Source organism: Anser anser (assembly GCF_964211835.1).
Source record: "Anser anser genome assembly, chromosome: 12".
Taxonomy (NCBI): domain Eukaryota; kingdom Metazoa; phylum Chordata; class Aves; order Anseriformes; family Anatidae; genus Anser; species Anser anser.
The window spans coordinates 16,259,884-16,276,744 of NC_139733.1; the positions used below are offsets into that span (position 1 = coordinate 16,259,884).

General features: G+C 49.7%; 1 protein-coding gene across 13 annotated transcripts in view; it reads right to left on the reverse strand.

The window, feature by feature from the left end:
* The window catches only part of CADPS (calcium dependent secretion activator), a 202,774-nt gene that overhangs the window by 9,637 nt on the left and 176,276 nt on the right, over positions 1–16,861 (reverse strand). For all 13 annotated transcript variants that reach the window (XM_083795704.1, XM_083795703.1, XM_083795702.1 and 10 more), the window contains 2 exons: positions 12,928–12,960; positions 9,991–10,098 (listed from right to left, as the gene is read on the reverse strand). In XM_083795704.1, the coding sequence (XP_083651830.1) occupies positions 9,991–10,098; positions 12,928–12,960 (141 nt within the window). The remainder of the gene's footprint in view (positions 1–9,990; positions 10,099–12,927; positions 12,961–16,861) is intronic.

Below are 16,861 nucleotides of genomic sequence, written 5' to 3' on the forward strand. Positions count from 1 at the left end.
GTTTGGCGGCACACAGCTAAACAGAAAATACGCCATGAGTTAATATCACGGGCATTGATCAGCTAGTCTTACAATTAATGCTTCCAATAAAAAAAAAAAAAAAGCTCCCCCTTTTTATTCAACAGAATAAGAAATTAAACACTTGTGGGCTCATTCTAAAGAATGAATGAAATTGAATAAGCTACCTAGCACTTGAGATTCCCAGCGAGTGCTTGAATAGAGCAAACCTCCTGAGTTGAATGGATTGCCTTTTGGGACCAATTTGTCTCTTTTCACTCTTTATTCCTCCTTTTTTGCTGACAGATGTACAAAGGCGGAACTGCGCTGTGCAGCTTAGCTACATGCACCCACAGCAGCTGTCACTTTTGTCGAGCAAGTTAATCAAGCAAATGCCACCATATCCCACTTTCTATAAGGAACAACATGTTATAGACAGTAGTCTTGGGAGACGGGGAGGGAGGGAGAGAGACTTTATTTTAACTTTGAGTAGCTGTTTTTTTTTTCCCCCCTCTGTGTGTAAAAAAAAAAAAAAAGAAAAAAAGAAAAAAAAAAGGCAGCCAAACCCGGTAGCACAAGCTGACACTTTTGTTTTCCTGGAGAACAAATATTTAATATGATTTTAACTCTAATTTGTACTACGGGGAGAGCTGTCCGGTTTTAATTAAATTTAAGGGACTTAGGGGACGCGGTTGAAAAAGAAATGGAAGCTTTTTGTTTGTGTTAACGCTTGTTGATAATAATATATTGATTGTCAATCGCTAAGCCCAAAAGATTAGTGGAGCAAATACTATTATCTGAATGCCACAAGTGAAGTGCGAGCTTCCCTTCCCTGCTTGTCCCTTTGTGCGGCAGTTTGAATCGCGGCTTGTTATTTATACATTTTCTTTGATAAAACCAACTTGTGTGGCTGATTTTTTTTTTTTTTTTTGAAACCCTGCCTCATTAAGTGCATAATGGCATTTACGTGTGGGGCTTTCTGCTTTTTAGCCCGTCAGGCTTAAGCTGATATTCCTCTCTCGCAAGCGTGTTTCAAAACTTGGGATGCTCGCAAACAATCGGGGACGCAGCAACATTGCGGCTATCAGCTGCTCTCCTGCCACTGCCACGGGCTCCAAAAGAGCAGAACATTATCTGCAGGGCGTAAATAAACAAACAGGTACCTTCCCGCTACGCCCGACCGTGACGGGGCTGCTCGCTGGGTAGTTTTTCTGTCGCAGGCAAGGCTTTAAGTGGGCACACTTCGAGAAGTGTGTCTTTCCGTGCCGCTCTGCCGAAGGCACAAAGCAAAGCCCCGAGAGGTCTGCTGGCAGCCCGCTCTGCTCCCTCGAATCCCCAGACCTCAGAAAGCATCTCTGCTTTCAGAAAATAAATCTAAGTTTTGGTAGCAGACTGCGTCGTGCTGATTTAACGTCCCTGGAGGGTCTTTGGTGGGGTTTGTTCAGACGCAGAGTGCACAGGTCAGAAGGGTTTGGGGTTCGTGAGCTCCCCAACACACTCTGGACCCTGGGCTTGCCCCTGCCCCCCAGGAGCAGATCCTCTCATCGGCACTGCTCTGGCACGGCTCGGCGTACAGGGGGCAAAGGGGCCTCACGGGGGCAACATGCCTCTTATCTTCTGCATCAAAGCTCTCTATATTAAACGCTACATTAAATTCTAGAGGTCTAGAAAAGTGTTAACAATTCAATAAAAATCCCTTGAAAACCCAGGGTCTTTAAAAAAAAAATAAATATATATATATACATATACATATATATATATATTACTTTATTCTATTAAAACCTCATGAATGTGTCTGGAGTGCCCCAGGTCAGGAGCACACTGAGCCGTTACCGAAATAAACGGCTGTACATTTTTCCCAACATGACAGACTTCCACTTTGGCCCCGGATTTGTCGTATCCCTGTACTGGTATCAGTACGGGTGCACGCAGCGCACTGAGCATCCACCCAGCCCTGTGATTTCTGGATGCCTTTTACTCTCTACTATATTTGTTAACCGTGAAATTTCATTCACATTGACAACGTAGCTATACGAGGGAGTTACAAAGTCAAAGGGGCTCGATATTAAAATAATTCGTAGTATTATTTAATAATGTCACAGTCCCAGCGTTGCATAATAGGGTTAAGCTGCTAGCCAGAGCGCCTCATCATCTGTCTAGGATGCAAATGGCATCACCGAATTACATTATCTTTTTTTTTTTTTTTTTCCTTCTCTTCCCAAAAATAAACCACAAAAAAACTTTGAATCGCGTAAGAGCTCTGCCTTCAAACAGAGAAGAGAATTCAGAATGAAAGCAGACCCGGGCGCGCCGAAGTGCCGCACGCTTTTTGCAGTACATATGGTACCTGCGCTCACCCACTGCTCGGGGATGGCAGCCCCAGGCTGGCGCTTCACCCTCAGCTGGTGCCACGGCGGGTGCGAAGGGGCTCGGGCACGGCCGTGCCACGGGGGCTGGGGTGCGGGTCAGCCCCTCGTGGGTACGGCTTCAGACTGCACATAACTCAGCCTGCGCGCTCCTCGCCGCGAATTCCTAACCCTGAAGCACTTTATTCCTTTCTGGGGAGGAGGAAGGAGGATGGGGCATCTGTGGTGACAGCAGGGCCAGGGTCTCCAGCAGAAAAACAAGCCCAGGGACATCACCTCTCGAGCTCCCTGCACGCGGTGCCGCGCGGCACCAGGCAGCACCCAGATGTGCTCTGTGCAGCCGCGACCCCACGCAGCCGGCTGGCTGAGGGGCTGCTTGCTCTGAACACCAGCACTTCACACAAGGTTCCCCCGTGGCAGCTCTGCAGCCAGCCAGAGCTACCAAGAGACCCGCAGACAGCTGCTGCCGGGGATATATCGCCTTGGGCCTGCAGCGCCCAGCCCTCGGGCACCGCGTCAGCCCCCTGTAGCAAGCGCCGCCTTTTGGGTGCTGCGTGACGCCCGTCCTGCCTACAGATATGAGATGGAGGAGCCTGCCGTCAGGGGTGTGCTCTTCCAGAGCAGCCCTGTGCCTGCATGCGTAGGACCGGCTCTAAGGGGACCCAGCTCCACCGGCTCCAGGTGTGGAGCTGCCGCTGGGGCCCTCGGCTCCTCCCCTGCAGCGGCATGCCCCGCACTCGCTGGGGAGCTGGCAGACAAAACCCCAAACCTGCTGCTGTGCAGGACTCTGCAGACCTCAGTTTTCCTAAATAAAAGAGCTTCTGCTGAAAAGCATCGAAAGCAATGCAAAACCACTTCTGTACGGATTACTGTTCTCAAATACTTTTTTTAACCTGTAAAATATTCTCTGCTTACTTCCATGTTTCAAAAAAGAAATGAAGTTGACATGTTAAAATCCGAGTTTCTATATAAAGAAGCTCGGTATAACACTGTATCCACACAGCGTGCTGCTTTTTTTCTGTCCTGATTGCAGGGCCTTGGGAGTGCAATGCAATCCCTGTACCGGTGCGTGCAGGCTGGTCAACAAGGTGCACTCCAGTCCTAAAATGGAATATTTTAATTACACCTGTTATTAGGTTGAATTGGAAGCCGTCCCAAAGTGGGAATTGGGAAACTTAAGCTGGCTCCTTCACAGCCTGCAAACTCCCCAGAGCAGCAAGCGGCTGCCCGGGTATCGCGGCCCTGGAGGTTTTGTGGGTGCAGGAGGGAGCAGCTCTGCTCCTCGCATTGCTCCCGATGGAGCCGACCTGCTCCCTCCCCAGGCCTTATGCTGACAGCCTAAGCCCCGGCTGAGGTTGAAACCAGCACAGGAAAAGGAAAAAGCTGCAGATCAGGAGCAGCAAAGCGACCTGTGACAGCGGCTAATCCCCCAGGCTCCGCTGCCTGGAGCAGCAACAGCAGGGGCTGCGTGGGGCCGGGCTGCAGAGCAAGGAAACGGGCGCACGGGGCCGTTCGTTCTCCCCTGTACACACGGCCAGTCCCTTTGGGCAAAGGGACAGAGGATGCCTTCTCCCTGCAACGCACCTCTTGCCCTAAATCTGCCTCGGGTACTCACTGCTGGGGGCAATAAATGCCCTTGCGCTCCGTGCCTGCCCCAGCACAAACAAGCCGAGCTCTCCGGCGCTCTGAAGTGCCACGCGGATCATGCCAGCGAGCCTGTGCTGACCTTAGAGCAACGGAGCAATCAGTCTGCCTTCTTAGAATGATTAACGGAAAATCTCCTCTGGAAAAGAAATCAAATTAACTGTCTTCAACCAAATGTCTACTGGAACAGGAAAAGCTGTTCTGATAAAGACATTTAGGAGGAAAAAACCCTTACGAGCATTTAAAATCCAGTGACAGATCTAGGACTTATTTTATTAAGACTCTCCCTACAATAAATTAAACAGAGCCTACTTAAAGGAACACTTCATAAAGGAAATGCAGCTGACAGGGATGTAGGAGAGGCCACTCGCAGTGTGTGCCTGTGCCGGGAAGCTCTTGGATGGGACCGCACGGGACGAGGGCGATGCAGGTGGTGATGGCTGCGCTCAGCTCTGCTCCACCAGGGACAGGGGAAGAAAAAGAGGCAGCCAGAGCAAAAGGTGCAGGCTGTGCCTCCTCATGGCAAGGGGAGTTTGTCCCCCTCCCTGAAAATACATGGAAAATTGCCATAATTTCAGACCCTTTTTTCTTCCAGCAGCACAGGTACAGGTCCCTGCCAAGACACGGGGAGACAAAACGCTGCGCTTCCTCGAGATCCCTCTGCCTAATTGTCTTCGTTTCACAACTCACTCGGGGGAAAGAAAAAAAAAAAGGCAAAAAACAGCGAAGAAGAAATAGCTCAGTGGAGGCCATATCAGGATGGGAGTGGGAGAGAGTTAGTGCCCTAATGAGCAGTCGAGCTGCGTAGGAGGGAAGCGGGTTGTTGTCTGTCTCAGAAAGCGCCGAGCGCGGCTGCAGGCAGCTCTCAGATGAGCCGAGCCCAGCGCGCAGCCTGATATCCGTTCTTCCCCTGATCCTGCAACCCGTCCTCCTATGAGTAATTCTAACTCGCAGTGAGTAGCTCCGCTGACTCACGGCCAGGCTTTTGGGCTTGAGGACGGGAAGGCGAAGGTGGGGTGAGAAGGGCGCTCTTCTGGCATGTGGCTGTGCAGCGCGAGGCTGACACGCGCCGAATAGATGCCACGATCCTGCAAGCACTCCCCGAAGGAGCTGCCAAAATTCGAGTGGGTAACCCCACTGAAGTCAAAGCTTTGATTTTAAGACCAGGCTAATGCCTCGCTGCCTGCACAGGGCTCGCTGGATTAACTGATGTAGCTGTCAGCCTGTGTTGGGTAATTTTCCTGGATGCTCAGGTGTGATATCAGCCTCCAAACAGTGGGTACTGAAATGTACTGAGCTGCTGTGAATCCTCCAGTAAAGCAGCGAGAGGTGCCCAGCCAGCTCCCCGGACATCTGTATAAGGATTCTGTTGAAGACCGAGACTCACAGGGCTCTCTGCATCCTCACGGCCTCTGACATTCCCAAGTCAGCTACCAGCAGACAGCCTCGAGCACTGACTGCAGGACCAGCACTCCTGCTGGGCTCTTGGCTGGGGAAAAACAACAGAAAAGCACTGGATGTGACCCTGGGACGTCACTGCTGCCTCCTGAACAACCCCGCTGAGCACAGCGCCTGCCTGAGCCTCCGCCTGAGCCCTAGGGACGGGACCTGGCCAGCGCCCCGGCTGGATCCCACTGATGCCACCCCGACGCCGAGCTAAAAAACCGCCTTCGTCTTGCAGACACAGAGGGACCTGCCTGCTTGTTTCATGCGAACTGCTCCGTCTGCTATCCCGGCTGTGACACAGACCTTCGAGGAAGCAGAACATACACAGTGACAGTGAAGTGGTAAAACCGCCTTCTGCAGAAGGCAGCGCGCTCAGCGCTGCAACTCCTGCCGCCTCCCCAGGCGGTATCAGTGCGTGATTAAGTTCTTACCAGACTTTTTGGTAAAGGCAACCTTCCTGATCTGATAACTGCCAAGGACAAGCCAAATACACAGGGTCAATCTATGCACGTTTAATCCCCAGAAGGCAGATTAAGTGTATAATTGACCCATATAATCCATGTATCATCTCCAGTGAAATGTTTTCTATGTCCGGTTTAGGCAGACGTGAGGCCCATCAGAAAGCTATCAGAGGCACAGAATTACCATGGCAGTGGATTTCATCAAAGTTGGAGATGGCTTTTTAATCACTGATCTCAGAGACTGCTAGATTTAAGCAGATGAACTGGCACTAAGCACATCTGTTTTAATCCTTATCTTCTACTCAGGCTGGTGTCTTCAAGAAGCACAAGGAGGAAAGAAATAAATTAATTTTTTTTTTTAGGTCCTTGCAATCTTAGGAGCTTCTCTTGGTGTTTTGATCTCTCATATCAAAAGCGTGTTTTTGTTTTTTTTTCGGTAAGATATTGAATTAATCATCAGAGAGAAAAATGCCATCTGCGCTATTTCGGGACTGCCTCGGGATGCTGGAATTCGCAGGATCTCGGGCAGCTCGCTCAGCGCTCGGTAGCCTTTTGTGCACACGATACTCGCCTGCGACCGGGTAGGAAATATTCTGCTCTGGTTTACATTAGTGTTTACCAATTTATCGGGAAGAAAGGTTGGCATTCACCCTAACTACTAGTCAGTCATTCACTCTCAGGATCACATATGTTCTGGCGGGTTGAAATCCATCCTGCGTGCACCTCAGGGCATGTGTAAAGACACATACACGTACGCACGTATAAATAACTTCCACTAAAGCAAGCCTTTACAAGTGAAACTCCTGCTGCCTTCAGCAAAAATTATGGATGCATAAACTCCGATCCTACCAAACGTGAGTGCCCAAGGGGAGCTGGATTTTGCAGGATTGGCCTGAAGACGCAAAATCCCTCTGCAGGCATTTTTCCAGGTTTAAAATACACCTGCCTGCCCCTGTCCGATCGTCCCTCTGAGCAGCCACATCCTGCATGTCAGCCCCCATCCTTCTGGGGAAAAAGGGATAAAATTGTGCTCTCCATCAGGCACTAAAGAGAGCTTGAGATCCGTCTGTGCCGCATGCAAAGCCTCGCAGTGGTTCAAATCACAAAGCACACAGACATGCACAGAACCACGGGGAAGGGACGCATGCCACGATGCTATTCTTAAACTCTTCTGTTACCAGTGCTCCGTACCAACGGGTCTTATTACAGTGTTTTAGCTTTAAATGTTATCAAATTAGTGAGCCAGGCCAAGTAAATAAGTCATGTTACTCTGCAGTAAACAGCACTGCCAAAAAGCTAGTTAGGTTTTGATTACCAGCAGAACTCCACGATCAATCTGTTCGTTCAATGATCCCAAGAATACAGATTTTTTAAAATTAAGATGATGACTCTATTTTGGGGGGATAAAAAAAACCAACAACCCTGACTAATTTGCAGAATTAAGAGGATTAACACACAAACCACACAAAAATACTACAATAATCTTCCACAAACACCATTATCCTCCAAAGAGCGCAGTCCTGTACGGCAGGTGCAAAAAGGGGAAGGGGCGTGGGTAAGGAGACAGAGTTTCTGAGCTAAGAAATCTTATCAAATGCCAAAAAGTATGCACTAAGCCAGCTTCTGTTGGGAAATGGCCTGACAAGCACCCTGCAGCCTCTGCTACGGGGAGGAAACAAAGAGGGGAAATGAATGGAAATGCTGAGCAGGGCTGCGGAGGGATGTTGGGGATCGGGAATAACCCAGGACTGCAAACCCCACCGAGCACGCAAGGGGCAACCTCACCCTGCACGACGCTGCTCTTCCACTACTCAGAGCAAAAAAAAATCAGAATTCTTTCCCAGATGGCACAGAAAGGTGATTTAGCCCTACACTGCGACCAGAGGAGCTGCCTGGCGCTGTGCACCTGCCGCTGGAGCACACATTGCCATAGGACATCCCGACAGGACTAACCTGCCGGCTGGGGTAAGCCAGCACCGCTGCACTAAGCCAGCTGGGGAGGTGCCCTCCGAAGTGCCAATAATCTCATCGCCTGGAGAAACTCCTCAGCTAAGAGGATTGCTCCGAAGCTACGCAGGAAGGAGCGAGAAGAACCCCAACCCAAGTCTAATTCAGCGTCATAAATATCGCTTTTGGCCATTGCTCTGCTCTTTCTCATTAAATAGATAGCTAGCGCCTAAAACCCCTTGGGCAAGGAGACAGAGCTTGAGGGCTCCTTGGCTGCATCCCCCTCCCTCCTACAAGCCAAGGGCCCCCAGCCCGCCCCGCTCGAGGGAGCACACTTTGTGGGTAAAACACCTGCAAAGAGGGAGGCTGGCGGCACCGGGTCCCACCTTGCCTTGTCTCACTCCAGGGAAATTTGTGGGAAGCAGGGAGGGAAGGAAAGATTTTGCACTTTTTGCCTTCCACCAAGGTAGCTGCTCTTTTTTTGTTGTTGTCAACCGTTAATTTGTTTAAAATGCGCCTTGGTGAAACTAAGAACTGATCAAACTGAAACCAATATTTGCGCTAATTACAGCTTTTGGAAAATCGGCAATAATGGCCCAAAGGGTATAAACACACCAACTGTGAATCACAGGAAACCGATGAGGGAAAAGGCAGTGTGGGCATTGAAAAGAACAGTCCAGATGAGCTCTGGAAATCTAACTGCTCGCGGAATAAATTTCCCCACAAACGAGCAGTGCACTCGCAGGCCCGCTGCAGATGGAAGCGACAGTCTTTTGTTTTGTGTTTTGTTTTGTGGTTTTTTTTTTTTGTTCCTCCCCGTGCCTGCTCGATGGGTGATGCGCGGCTGGTGCTCAGCGCTGCGAACTCTCCCGAGAGGGGCCCGGGGAGGCAGCGGCGTGCTCCGTGCATGAATGAGGCGTTCTCAGTGGATATGGGTCATGCTAGTAGATGTACACAGTAAGATTATTTGACTCTAATTCATGCCACTTGATATAATGTGATAAAACATTTGACATGAGAGATAAGTTCCATTTTAATCCGATAGGGTGCGGGGAAAGAAAGAGTGGGAATTAAGAAGGAGGAAGAGGTTTCCGAGGGAAAGGGGATGCGCAGAAAGAGAGGTATTGAGTAAAAGAGAAGGTTGATTGGAAGGAAAGCAGCTTTCCCTACACACGGAGGAAGCAAACGAGCGAGTAGAGAAAGCGAGTCAGATTGTTACAGTGCCAGAGCTGGGAGCTGGAGATGGCACTGCTGAGAGATGAAAGGAAGGAGAGTGGGAACAGAAGCTGCTTCAAACAGAAATCGCTATATGGACAGATACCCTAAGAGAGACTGAGACACTAATGCTACAGGCTGGCCATTAGCAGAAAACCTTCGCTATAGAACAGCTACAAGGACAGAAAGGCTGTAACACAACAAGAGCAGCAGAAACAGATATACTGGTTAACATGCATCCAAATCCAAAACAAATGGGCAACACAGGTCACTGTTCTCCTAGAGTCCAATGAATTTATTTCATGCAAAAAAAAAAAAACAACTTTGAACCTTTAGGTCAGCCTCCTGCCATGCCATTTTCGCCAAGGAGACCATGTTTGAACTTGACCTTTGGTGTCAGGAATCATCGCATGGACCTCTGGAAATGTGAAAATCCATTCCTAACCAGGTCTGTTTTGGTTAGCTTTTTAAATGAAAATTTACCACGCTTTAATTTGCTGTCAGTTTTGGAGTGCTTGTCAGTGACAAACATTGCAAAATGTGCAGAGGAGATGGTCCTTAGCAAATGCATCCGCCAGAAAACTGGCTCGGATTTCAACAACGAGAACAATGACCAAGATGTGTTGTTAACGAGAGATTTTCCACAAGCTTAAACATAGTAAGGGCTCTCTTAGAAGATGCTGTTCCCTTGAAATCCACGCACAGACAGACCAAGACACAGTACACTAGAGTAGAGATTTAAAGCAGGCAGAGAGCAGATACGAGCCTTAGTCAGAAAGAAAGGAAAGATTTATTTATTTTTTAAAGCTAAAACCAATAAATTTTCTCAAAATGTGACTTATCCTCCTGTCTTATTTTGTCACATTTTGGGTCTCTCCTGCTTGGTGTCCAAGGAGGAGAAGGCATTTACTTACATCAAATAACCTTTCTATATACATCTCCTCATTGACCTTATCACGCAGGACATCCTGAGAGTGGCGGACAAATGTCACATAGGCATCAGCAACATCCATCCCCGGCTTCTGCATGGGGGGAGAGAAGAAGAAGAGAGAGAGAGAAACGTGAATATGCCGCAGGGGCAGCTCCTCCGTGTACCCTCAGCGCTGCTTCTCCTTTTCCTTCATCTCTCCCCTGCCGCCCTCATGCAATTCGCCCCTTCCTTACCTGCCGTGGTGGGGACGGACACGGTGTGCCCCGCACAGCCCTGTGCCCAGCACAGGACCACGCAGAGACACCGGCTCCACCTCTTCTTTTGCCTAGAGCGCAGGCGGTCGGAGGAGCACAGCTCTCCCTCACCACACCGATGCCAAGAAGCTCTCCTGCTACGCTCGGTGCCGCTGACCTAACCAGCGAAACAGCGAGCCGGGCTGCGGATCTGCTGCTTGCTCGTGGCACCTGCCACACGTGAGCCCTCTGGGTTCTGACGGCAGAAAGCCCAGAGCTGCCCTCTCCTTTCTTCTCCCGAGGTGTGGGGATGTGAGCAGCAAGCAGCTGGCGCTGCAGGAGGCATGCCAAAATCCCACCGCTTTGCCCGCTCGGACCTCTGCCCTTAGCTCACACTTACTGCTGCTCTTAGGGATAAATTGGGTAAATGGTAAGTCAGGGATTTACGTCTACAGGAATGGTCAGGACACTGCTAAATGCCAGGAATTCAGCTCTGCAAGATCCAGGGGACAGCAGCATTTCTACGTGGAAAGTGGGAACTGAGGCAGGGTGCGGCGAAAACACTTAAAAACAATTCCTGTTTGAGTTCATATCGCCTGTTACATTGAAATCCAACTTACCTCAAAGGAAACCCATTAAAATACTGTAACACGAGTCATTACAAGAGCTGCCACAAAATCTTAAATTTCCATGGCACGTTGTAAGTTTGTTAATAACTAGTGTCATTAGTTTCCATTACTGTGATTTACCTCAGATCACAGAGTATCGTTTCTCTGCAAGATACGATTGTCAGCCACTGCAAATTGAAGTTAGTTAACACATCTGTGTAATTTCCAGGGTGAAAATGAGGACAGTTTGGAAAGCAGTAGGAAGGGAGTTTTTTAATACAAAGCAAACAATTATCAAGCAAAGGGCCAGTGCTTGGCCCTGGGGAAGCTAGTAACATTTCTTAACACCTACTGAAACAATGACAAGGTATTAATTTGAAAAACAATGAGGACAACACAAATGTGGCAGTAGTCAAGTGTTACACTTTCAAGCAATTTTCAGCACACTGATCGTGCCCGTTGCAAGGTGGCAGTGAAGGGATTGCTTTGTGTCAGGCAATCGCAGGAGTGCCTGGGGAATTAGATTTATCCGGTGGGCATCTGCTCAGCCACACCGCTTCCCCTCTTTCCTCTAAAACGGGAACCTAAAGCAGCATGACACAGCTTGCTGGCTGTGGGGTGGCCTCTTGCAAAAGCCTGGGAGTTGTGCGGGGCCAGCTGCTGATTTCGTTAAAAGCAGCATAAAAATACAGGAGAGCAAGTGGCAGAAAGGCGCTGTGAGTGCGAGAGGGGCCACGTGGATTTGGCATCACCTCCTGCGATAGATGCATCGGAGGAGGCCACGCTTTGGCACAAAAGTTCCTTAAAAATAGCTGTTCTGTGCTCAGGCTCCTGCTGACGAAATATTGAAAAGTCACTCACATGACCAGGAATTTCAACTGAAGGCTCTCCACATTTTCTAGGGTGCAAAATGAACTCCGAGCCTCCCTCTCTTACGCTCTCAGTAACTTGTTTCTGCTGCTCAAAGACAATCTCTGCACTGCGATATTCCAAAGCAAACAACACCTCTCACTTTTCAAGAGTTTGCCTTCCCCAGGCTGGACTAGGGGTATTTTGTGGGAAAAGTCTGTCTTGGGAAACACTGGGCGCAGATGACGCAGTCCATGATGTCCGATACATTTGTCAGGTTGTCATGTGGGAACATGCTGACCAATTGCATCCGCATTAAATGCCTGTACATTACACATACAGGTCATCAAACACAACTCAGTTACTCTTGATTTACACTGCCCTGACTATCTATTATATATTTACACTGCCCTGACTATCTATTCAGGATTCGGTGTGGGATATTAAGGACTACTCTTTTTTTATTTGAAATTTATTTGTAATTGCCTCTCTGCCTGTAAATGTAACAGTAACTCCTTATTCCATCCAACACTCACATATTACATTTCAACTCCATTTAACTGTAAATTTCTGGCAAGTTAAGTGCTCTGTCTAAGGACATTAAGGGCTCTTTTCTCTGTGAATCAAGGTCTAATTAGAGGAGACGATGTACAATTTTCCTATACCAATTAGAGAAAAAAAGGGGAAAAAATTTCATTAACAATTTCCCAAACACATGTTGCTAACTCATCGCCATTTCCCGAAAGTAATGAAAAAGTCATTTTTCTGAAAGAGTAAAATAAACCAACAATTAGAAGAACAAAAATAAAATAGATTAGCTAATGTGTTAGATGTGTGTTGGCTCAGTTCTAACATGTCTGGACCTTTTTGTTTGGAAATTATTCTGTATTTGTACAAGTCCAAATGAAGAATTAACAGAATGAACTGCTCCTGTTTTTTTTTTTGTTGTTGTTGGTTTTTTTTTTGATGTGATTCAAGCCAATTGCATAAATGTGGTACTTTTTTTGACACCATCTGCAAATTATTGCCTTAAGAGCCTCGTAGGTCTCCGTAAGAGGGTAAGTGCTGATTATTAGCGTCATGGAGACATTCTTTCCAGTTCAAATGTTAGAAGTGCGAGGGCCCACGGTTCAATCTTGGCTGTTAATGCATAATGTGGGTTGCTACACATGCCATAAAACAAACCACGAAGCAAATTACTATGACAGAAGTTGTTTAAATTGAGCTTACGGGTACATCCACGTATTTGGAAGCAGCCTTCACCTGTAAAAGGAACAAGAACAGAGTTTCCACCATCAGTACGCTTTCAGGCTTTTTCTTTAAACATCAGCAGTAGCTTCTGCACCCGGGCTCAGGGCAACATAACGCTGAGTGGGGGAAAAAGGGCGACAAAAAGTACGCTTCCCATCTAAAAGAATAGGCAAGGGGTGGTATTTTTGTTGTTGTTTTGGAGAGGTAACTTTGCTGCTGCTCAGGCTCTAATAGCAACAGATGACAGTGTGGGAGTTGCGCTTCTCCCTCTTCTCCTTAAGCGAGCGGGGGAAGACGGGGTTCGTCAGGAGACATCGCTACTTGCTTCGGAGGCCTCCTTCCCCACCTAACGCCACGTGTCGCCCAGGCAGCCCGTGTCTGTCCCCTGGGGAGCCACAGGCCAAGGCCCGCGGGGACGGCCCCACCAAGCACCCTGAGGACCACGCTTCCCTTTGAGGGGTGGCACCGGTGATGGGCTCGGGGCACCTGTGCTCATCCCGGCTTAAAGATGTTATTTTCGGGAGGGTACCAGGGGGCGGACGCAGCACACCGTGTGTCCTCACAAGCCCGTAAGGCCCCGAACTTACTTGGTCTCTGCTTTGCCCCGGGGCAGAGCCCGCTGCCTGGCACGGAGGCAGGCGGCCCTGCCGCCAGGTCCAACTTTTCCAACTGAGCAGCTCCCAGCTGGCCAGAGAGACCCTTTTACCACTGCAGCATAAGGCACCGTGTCTAGAAAGTGTACGGCTGGGATTTTCCACAACGCTTCTGCTTTTAATTAGGGTAAGCGTTGCCGGCCATCTTTGTTTGGGTGTAAAAGCTCACCTGCTTTTAAATATTTCTAAAGCTACCATTAAAACAGCCTAAATATAACACGCACACAGTTGCATCTTGGGATGAATAAATTATGTGTCCCGAATGAGAGAATGAATGTATGTGTGAGACAGAATGTGAGAGTGGGTGGAAGTACTCATATGGTGTGTGTGGGGGGTGCATAATTAAGCACAATGAGGCGATACAAAAGACCAGACTGGTGGTAATTGCCGAGGTGAACGCTGCGAGCGTTTCGCAGCGCCCGGGCTGGAGGAGCAGAGGGGAGGGCAGGAGGGCGGTGTGGTGCTGCCTGTGGGCACAAGGGGCCGGAGGGGGACAGGGCAGGTCCCCAGCCACGCGTTTATGAAGCAAACGGCAAAATCGATGCCGAGCCCTGGCTCCCCGCGAAGAAGCGGTGCTCATCTTGCTTCCCGGTACCCCCGTGCCCAGCTGGCTGGATGCCTTGCCCTGGCGATGCATTTATCCTCGCAACTCCTCGCCGGGCAGCGAAGTGCTGTCCTTGCTCCTGCAAAGCGGGAGCGGAGCAGCCCCGTCCTCCCTGCATGAAGGAGCCCGGCCAGCGGTGCCAGCTCTGCACCCGCTGACTCCAAAGGAACGAGCTCCTTCCCTCCCAGAGAGCGCTGAAGCTCTGCAGGCTCAGCACCTCAAGTCCAGGACCACGATCGGGGCAAGCCACGCAGCCCACAGCAGGCATCCTCAAGCATCAGCGTGCGAAACACCACGGCTGGACCCTCACTTGTCCAGCTCCTGCAGAGGAAACCAGGAACCCGAGAGCTCTTGGGTCCAGCTCGGTGCCACTGCCTCTTCTTCCCCCAAGCCAACAGGCAACAAGAATAACTCAGGCAACTTCCTGCCATCTCTCCCCCCCTCCACCCACAAAAAAACTGAGCTTCTTCTCCTGCCCACTCCCCTTTAATCAGAATAATTACTTGTTTTTCTTTAAACTCAGATTTGGCTACATTCAGTGAAATTTCCAAACTGCCGGATGTTGTGTGATTTTTGCTAGGCTGCCGTTTTTCACAAATTATGTGACTTTGCCATGAAACGTCTCAGTTTACCATACAAATTTCGTGCAGAACAAAAATAAGATCTTTTACTTCTGTCTCCCTCGGGTAATATGCAGTCTTTAGTTTTAATTACCGTAGGTGTAATTCTCCGCCTACAGAGGCCATCCAGATTAAAGGGAATTTTAGCAGCTGTCATTCCTGTGACTCAGTGGAGCTTCACATGCAGACACCCATCCAAGGCCTGGGCTGCTGCTGCTGAGATGCACTTAAATGTAGCAACAAACAGAAAAAAAAAAAAAAGTCTGGCCAAATTTAGAAGGGTATTTTCCTCCCAAAGTGCTCTGCAAGGAGAAGTGGCTAGTGAGAATTTATTAGGACAACAGATGCATTAATTTTATCTTGAATTTCGAGGCAAGAATTGGAAATGAGGATAGCCTACTAGGTGATAAAACTGTCTGTCACAAGACCCCCGATTACATGTCACTTGCCGAGAGCCTGGAAAACATGCGATGAAAGAAGTCGGTAGAAGGGGGTGGGAGACTAATGCTTTCTAGATCTCGGAGGCTTGGACCATAACACTTTGTTGTATTTGTTCAGACAGGGAAAACGTGGGAGGTGGTGCAAGCATGCTGTAACAAGAGAGAATTTCTCTATTTATCGCTGCAAAGACTAAACACAGCGAGTCGCATTACTCCCGCAGGGAACGGTGCTGCTCAGCAGAGGCTTTCTAAGCCCGGCACTGAACGGTTTGGGGCTGTTCCTCAGCTTCCTCCTGCCCAGTGCATCCCAGCTGCCCTCCCAGCAAACACGGGGACCAAGAGAGAGACGCCTCTTGCCTGGCAGGCAGCAGCCCTGCTCCTCTGCAGTGCGCCACGGCCTTTTGCAGGGGTGAGGGATCAGAACTATGACGAGAGGGCAGGGCATCCTAAAGCTCACCCAAGCAGGAAAATATGGTAAATCCCATCCCCGCAGAGGGAGGATGAGTGACCCCCATGCACCCATGTGCTGTCTCCTCAGGGGTGCTCAGAGCCTGAGCACGGACACGAGGTTGGCAATCGAAGGGAGCGGCACGGGGCCGTGTACACAGCAGGGTGCGGTGGAAGCAGCGCAGCAGCAGCCGAGGAACAGCTTGGCTTCACCGAGAAGGAAGGGCTGCACATCACTGCCTGCCCGGGCTGATGCTGGTATTTCCAATGCCTGAAAAGCTGCCGCCTCCACATCCCCTGCTGCTGGCACTCGAGCACCTCCTAACCCCCCGTGGCACCGAAGCGAGGGAAGGCAGCCACCCCGAGGCCTGCCCCAAACCCCCAGGCGGCAATGCTGGGGTTATGCTGCAGAGGGGCTGTGCTGCGGGGCTGTGTGTGGGATCCCTCCCCTGCCTCCTGCTCCAGGAACAAAGTGCCTCCAGCACAGCTGAGCATTTGGGGTGCTTAGCTGGAACCCAGCACCCGTGGCAGAGCCGGGACGCAGCCAGAGCCTGTGCGCAAAGTTTCTTGCCTCGGCTAGAAAGTCTTCCGACGTCTATCTTCACCACCCCTGCTTCCAAAAGGATGCTACAAAACTGCCTCAAACCCATCAGAAAGGGGCCAAGAGCAGCAAACAACAAACAACTGCAAGGAGGTATGAGTACTCCTGACAGGGATTTTGGAAAGCCTTTCGAGCTTGCAGAGCAGAGCCTTCTGCCTCCTGCCTGGTCTCTGAAGGAGTGAGCACACGACAAGGCTGCACGTGTGAGGCCAGGCCAGTCAACGAGTTTTTTAATGCAACTTTCCAAGCAACCCCAGACGCGTGCATTTGGTTGCACACCTCTTTGTGAGCCCAGATGAGAGAAGTCAGGCCTGCAAACAGGTGCTCTGGTAAATTCTGGGGCACGCATTTTCAGAAGGCCTCTGGAAATCAGCTGCTGCGTTTGTCCTAGGAAACTGTCAGAAATATTTTCTGGAATACAGCTCAGATTGCTAAACTATGGGAATTGGATTTACAGTGCAGTGGTTCTTCTTCAGCTTCATAGGCTTCCTCAACAGAATAAACTCCACCAACCCGAATGATGACTGACCACAGCTTTACACCGTGCT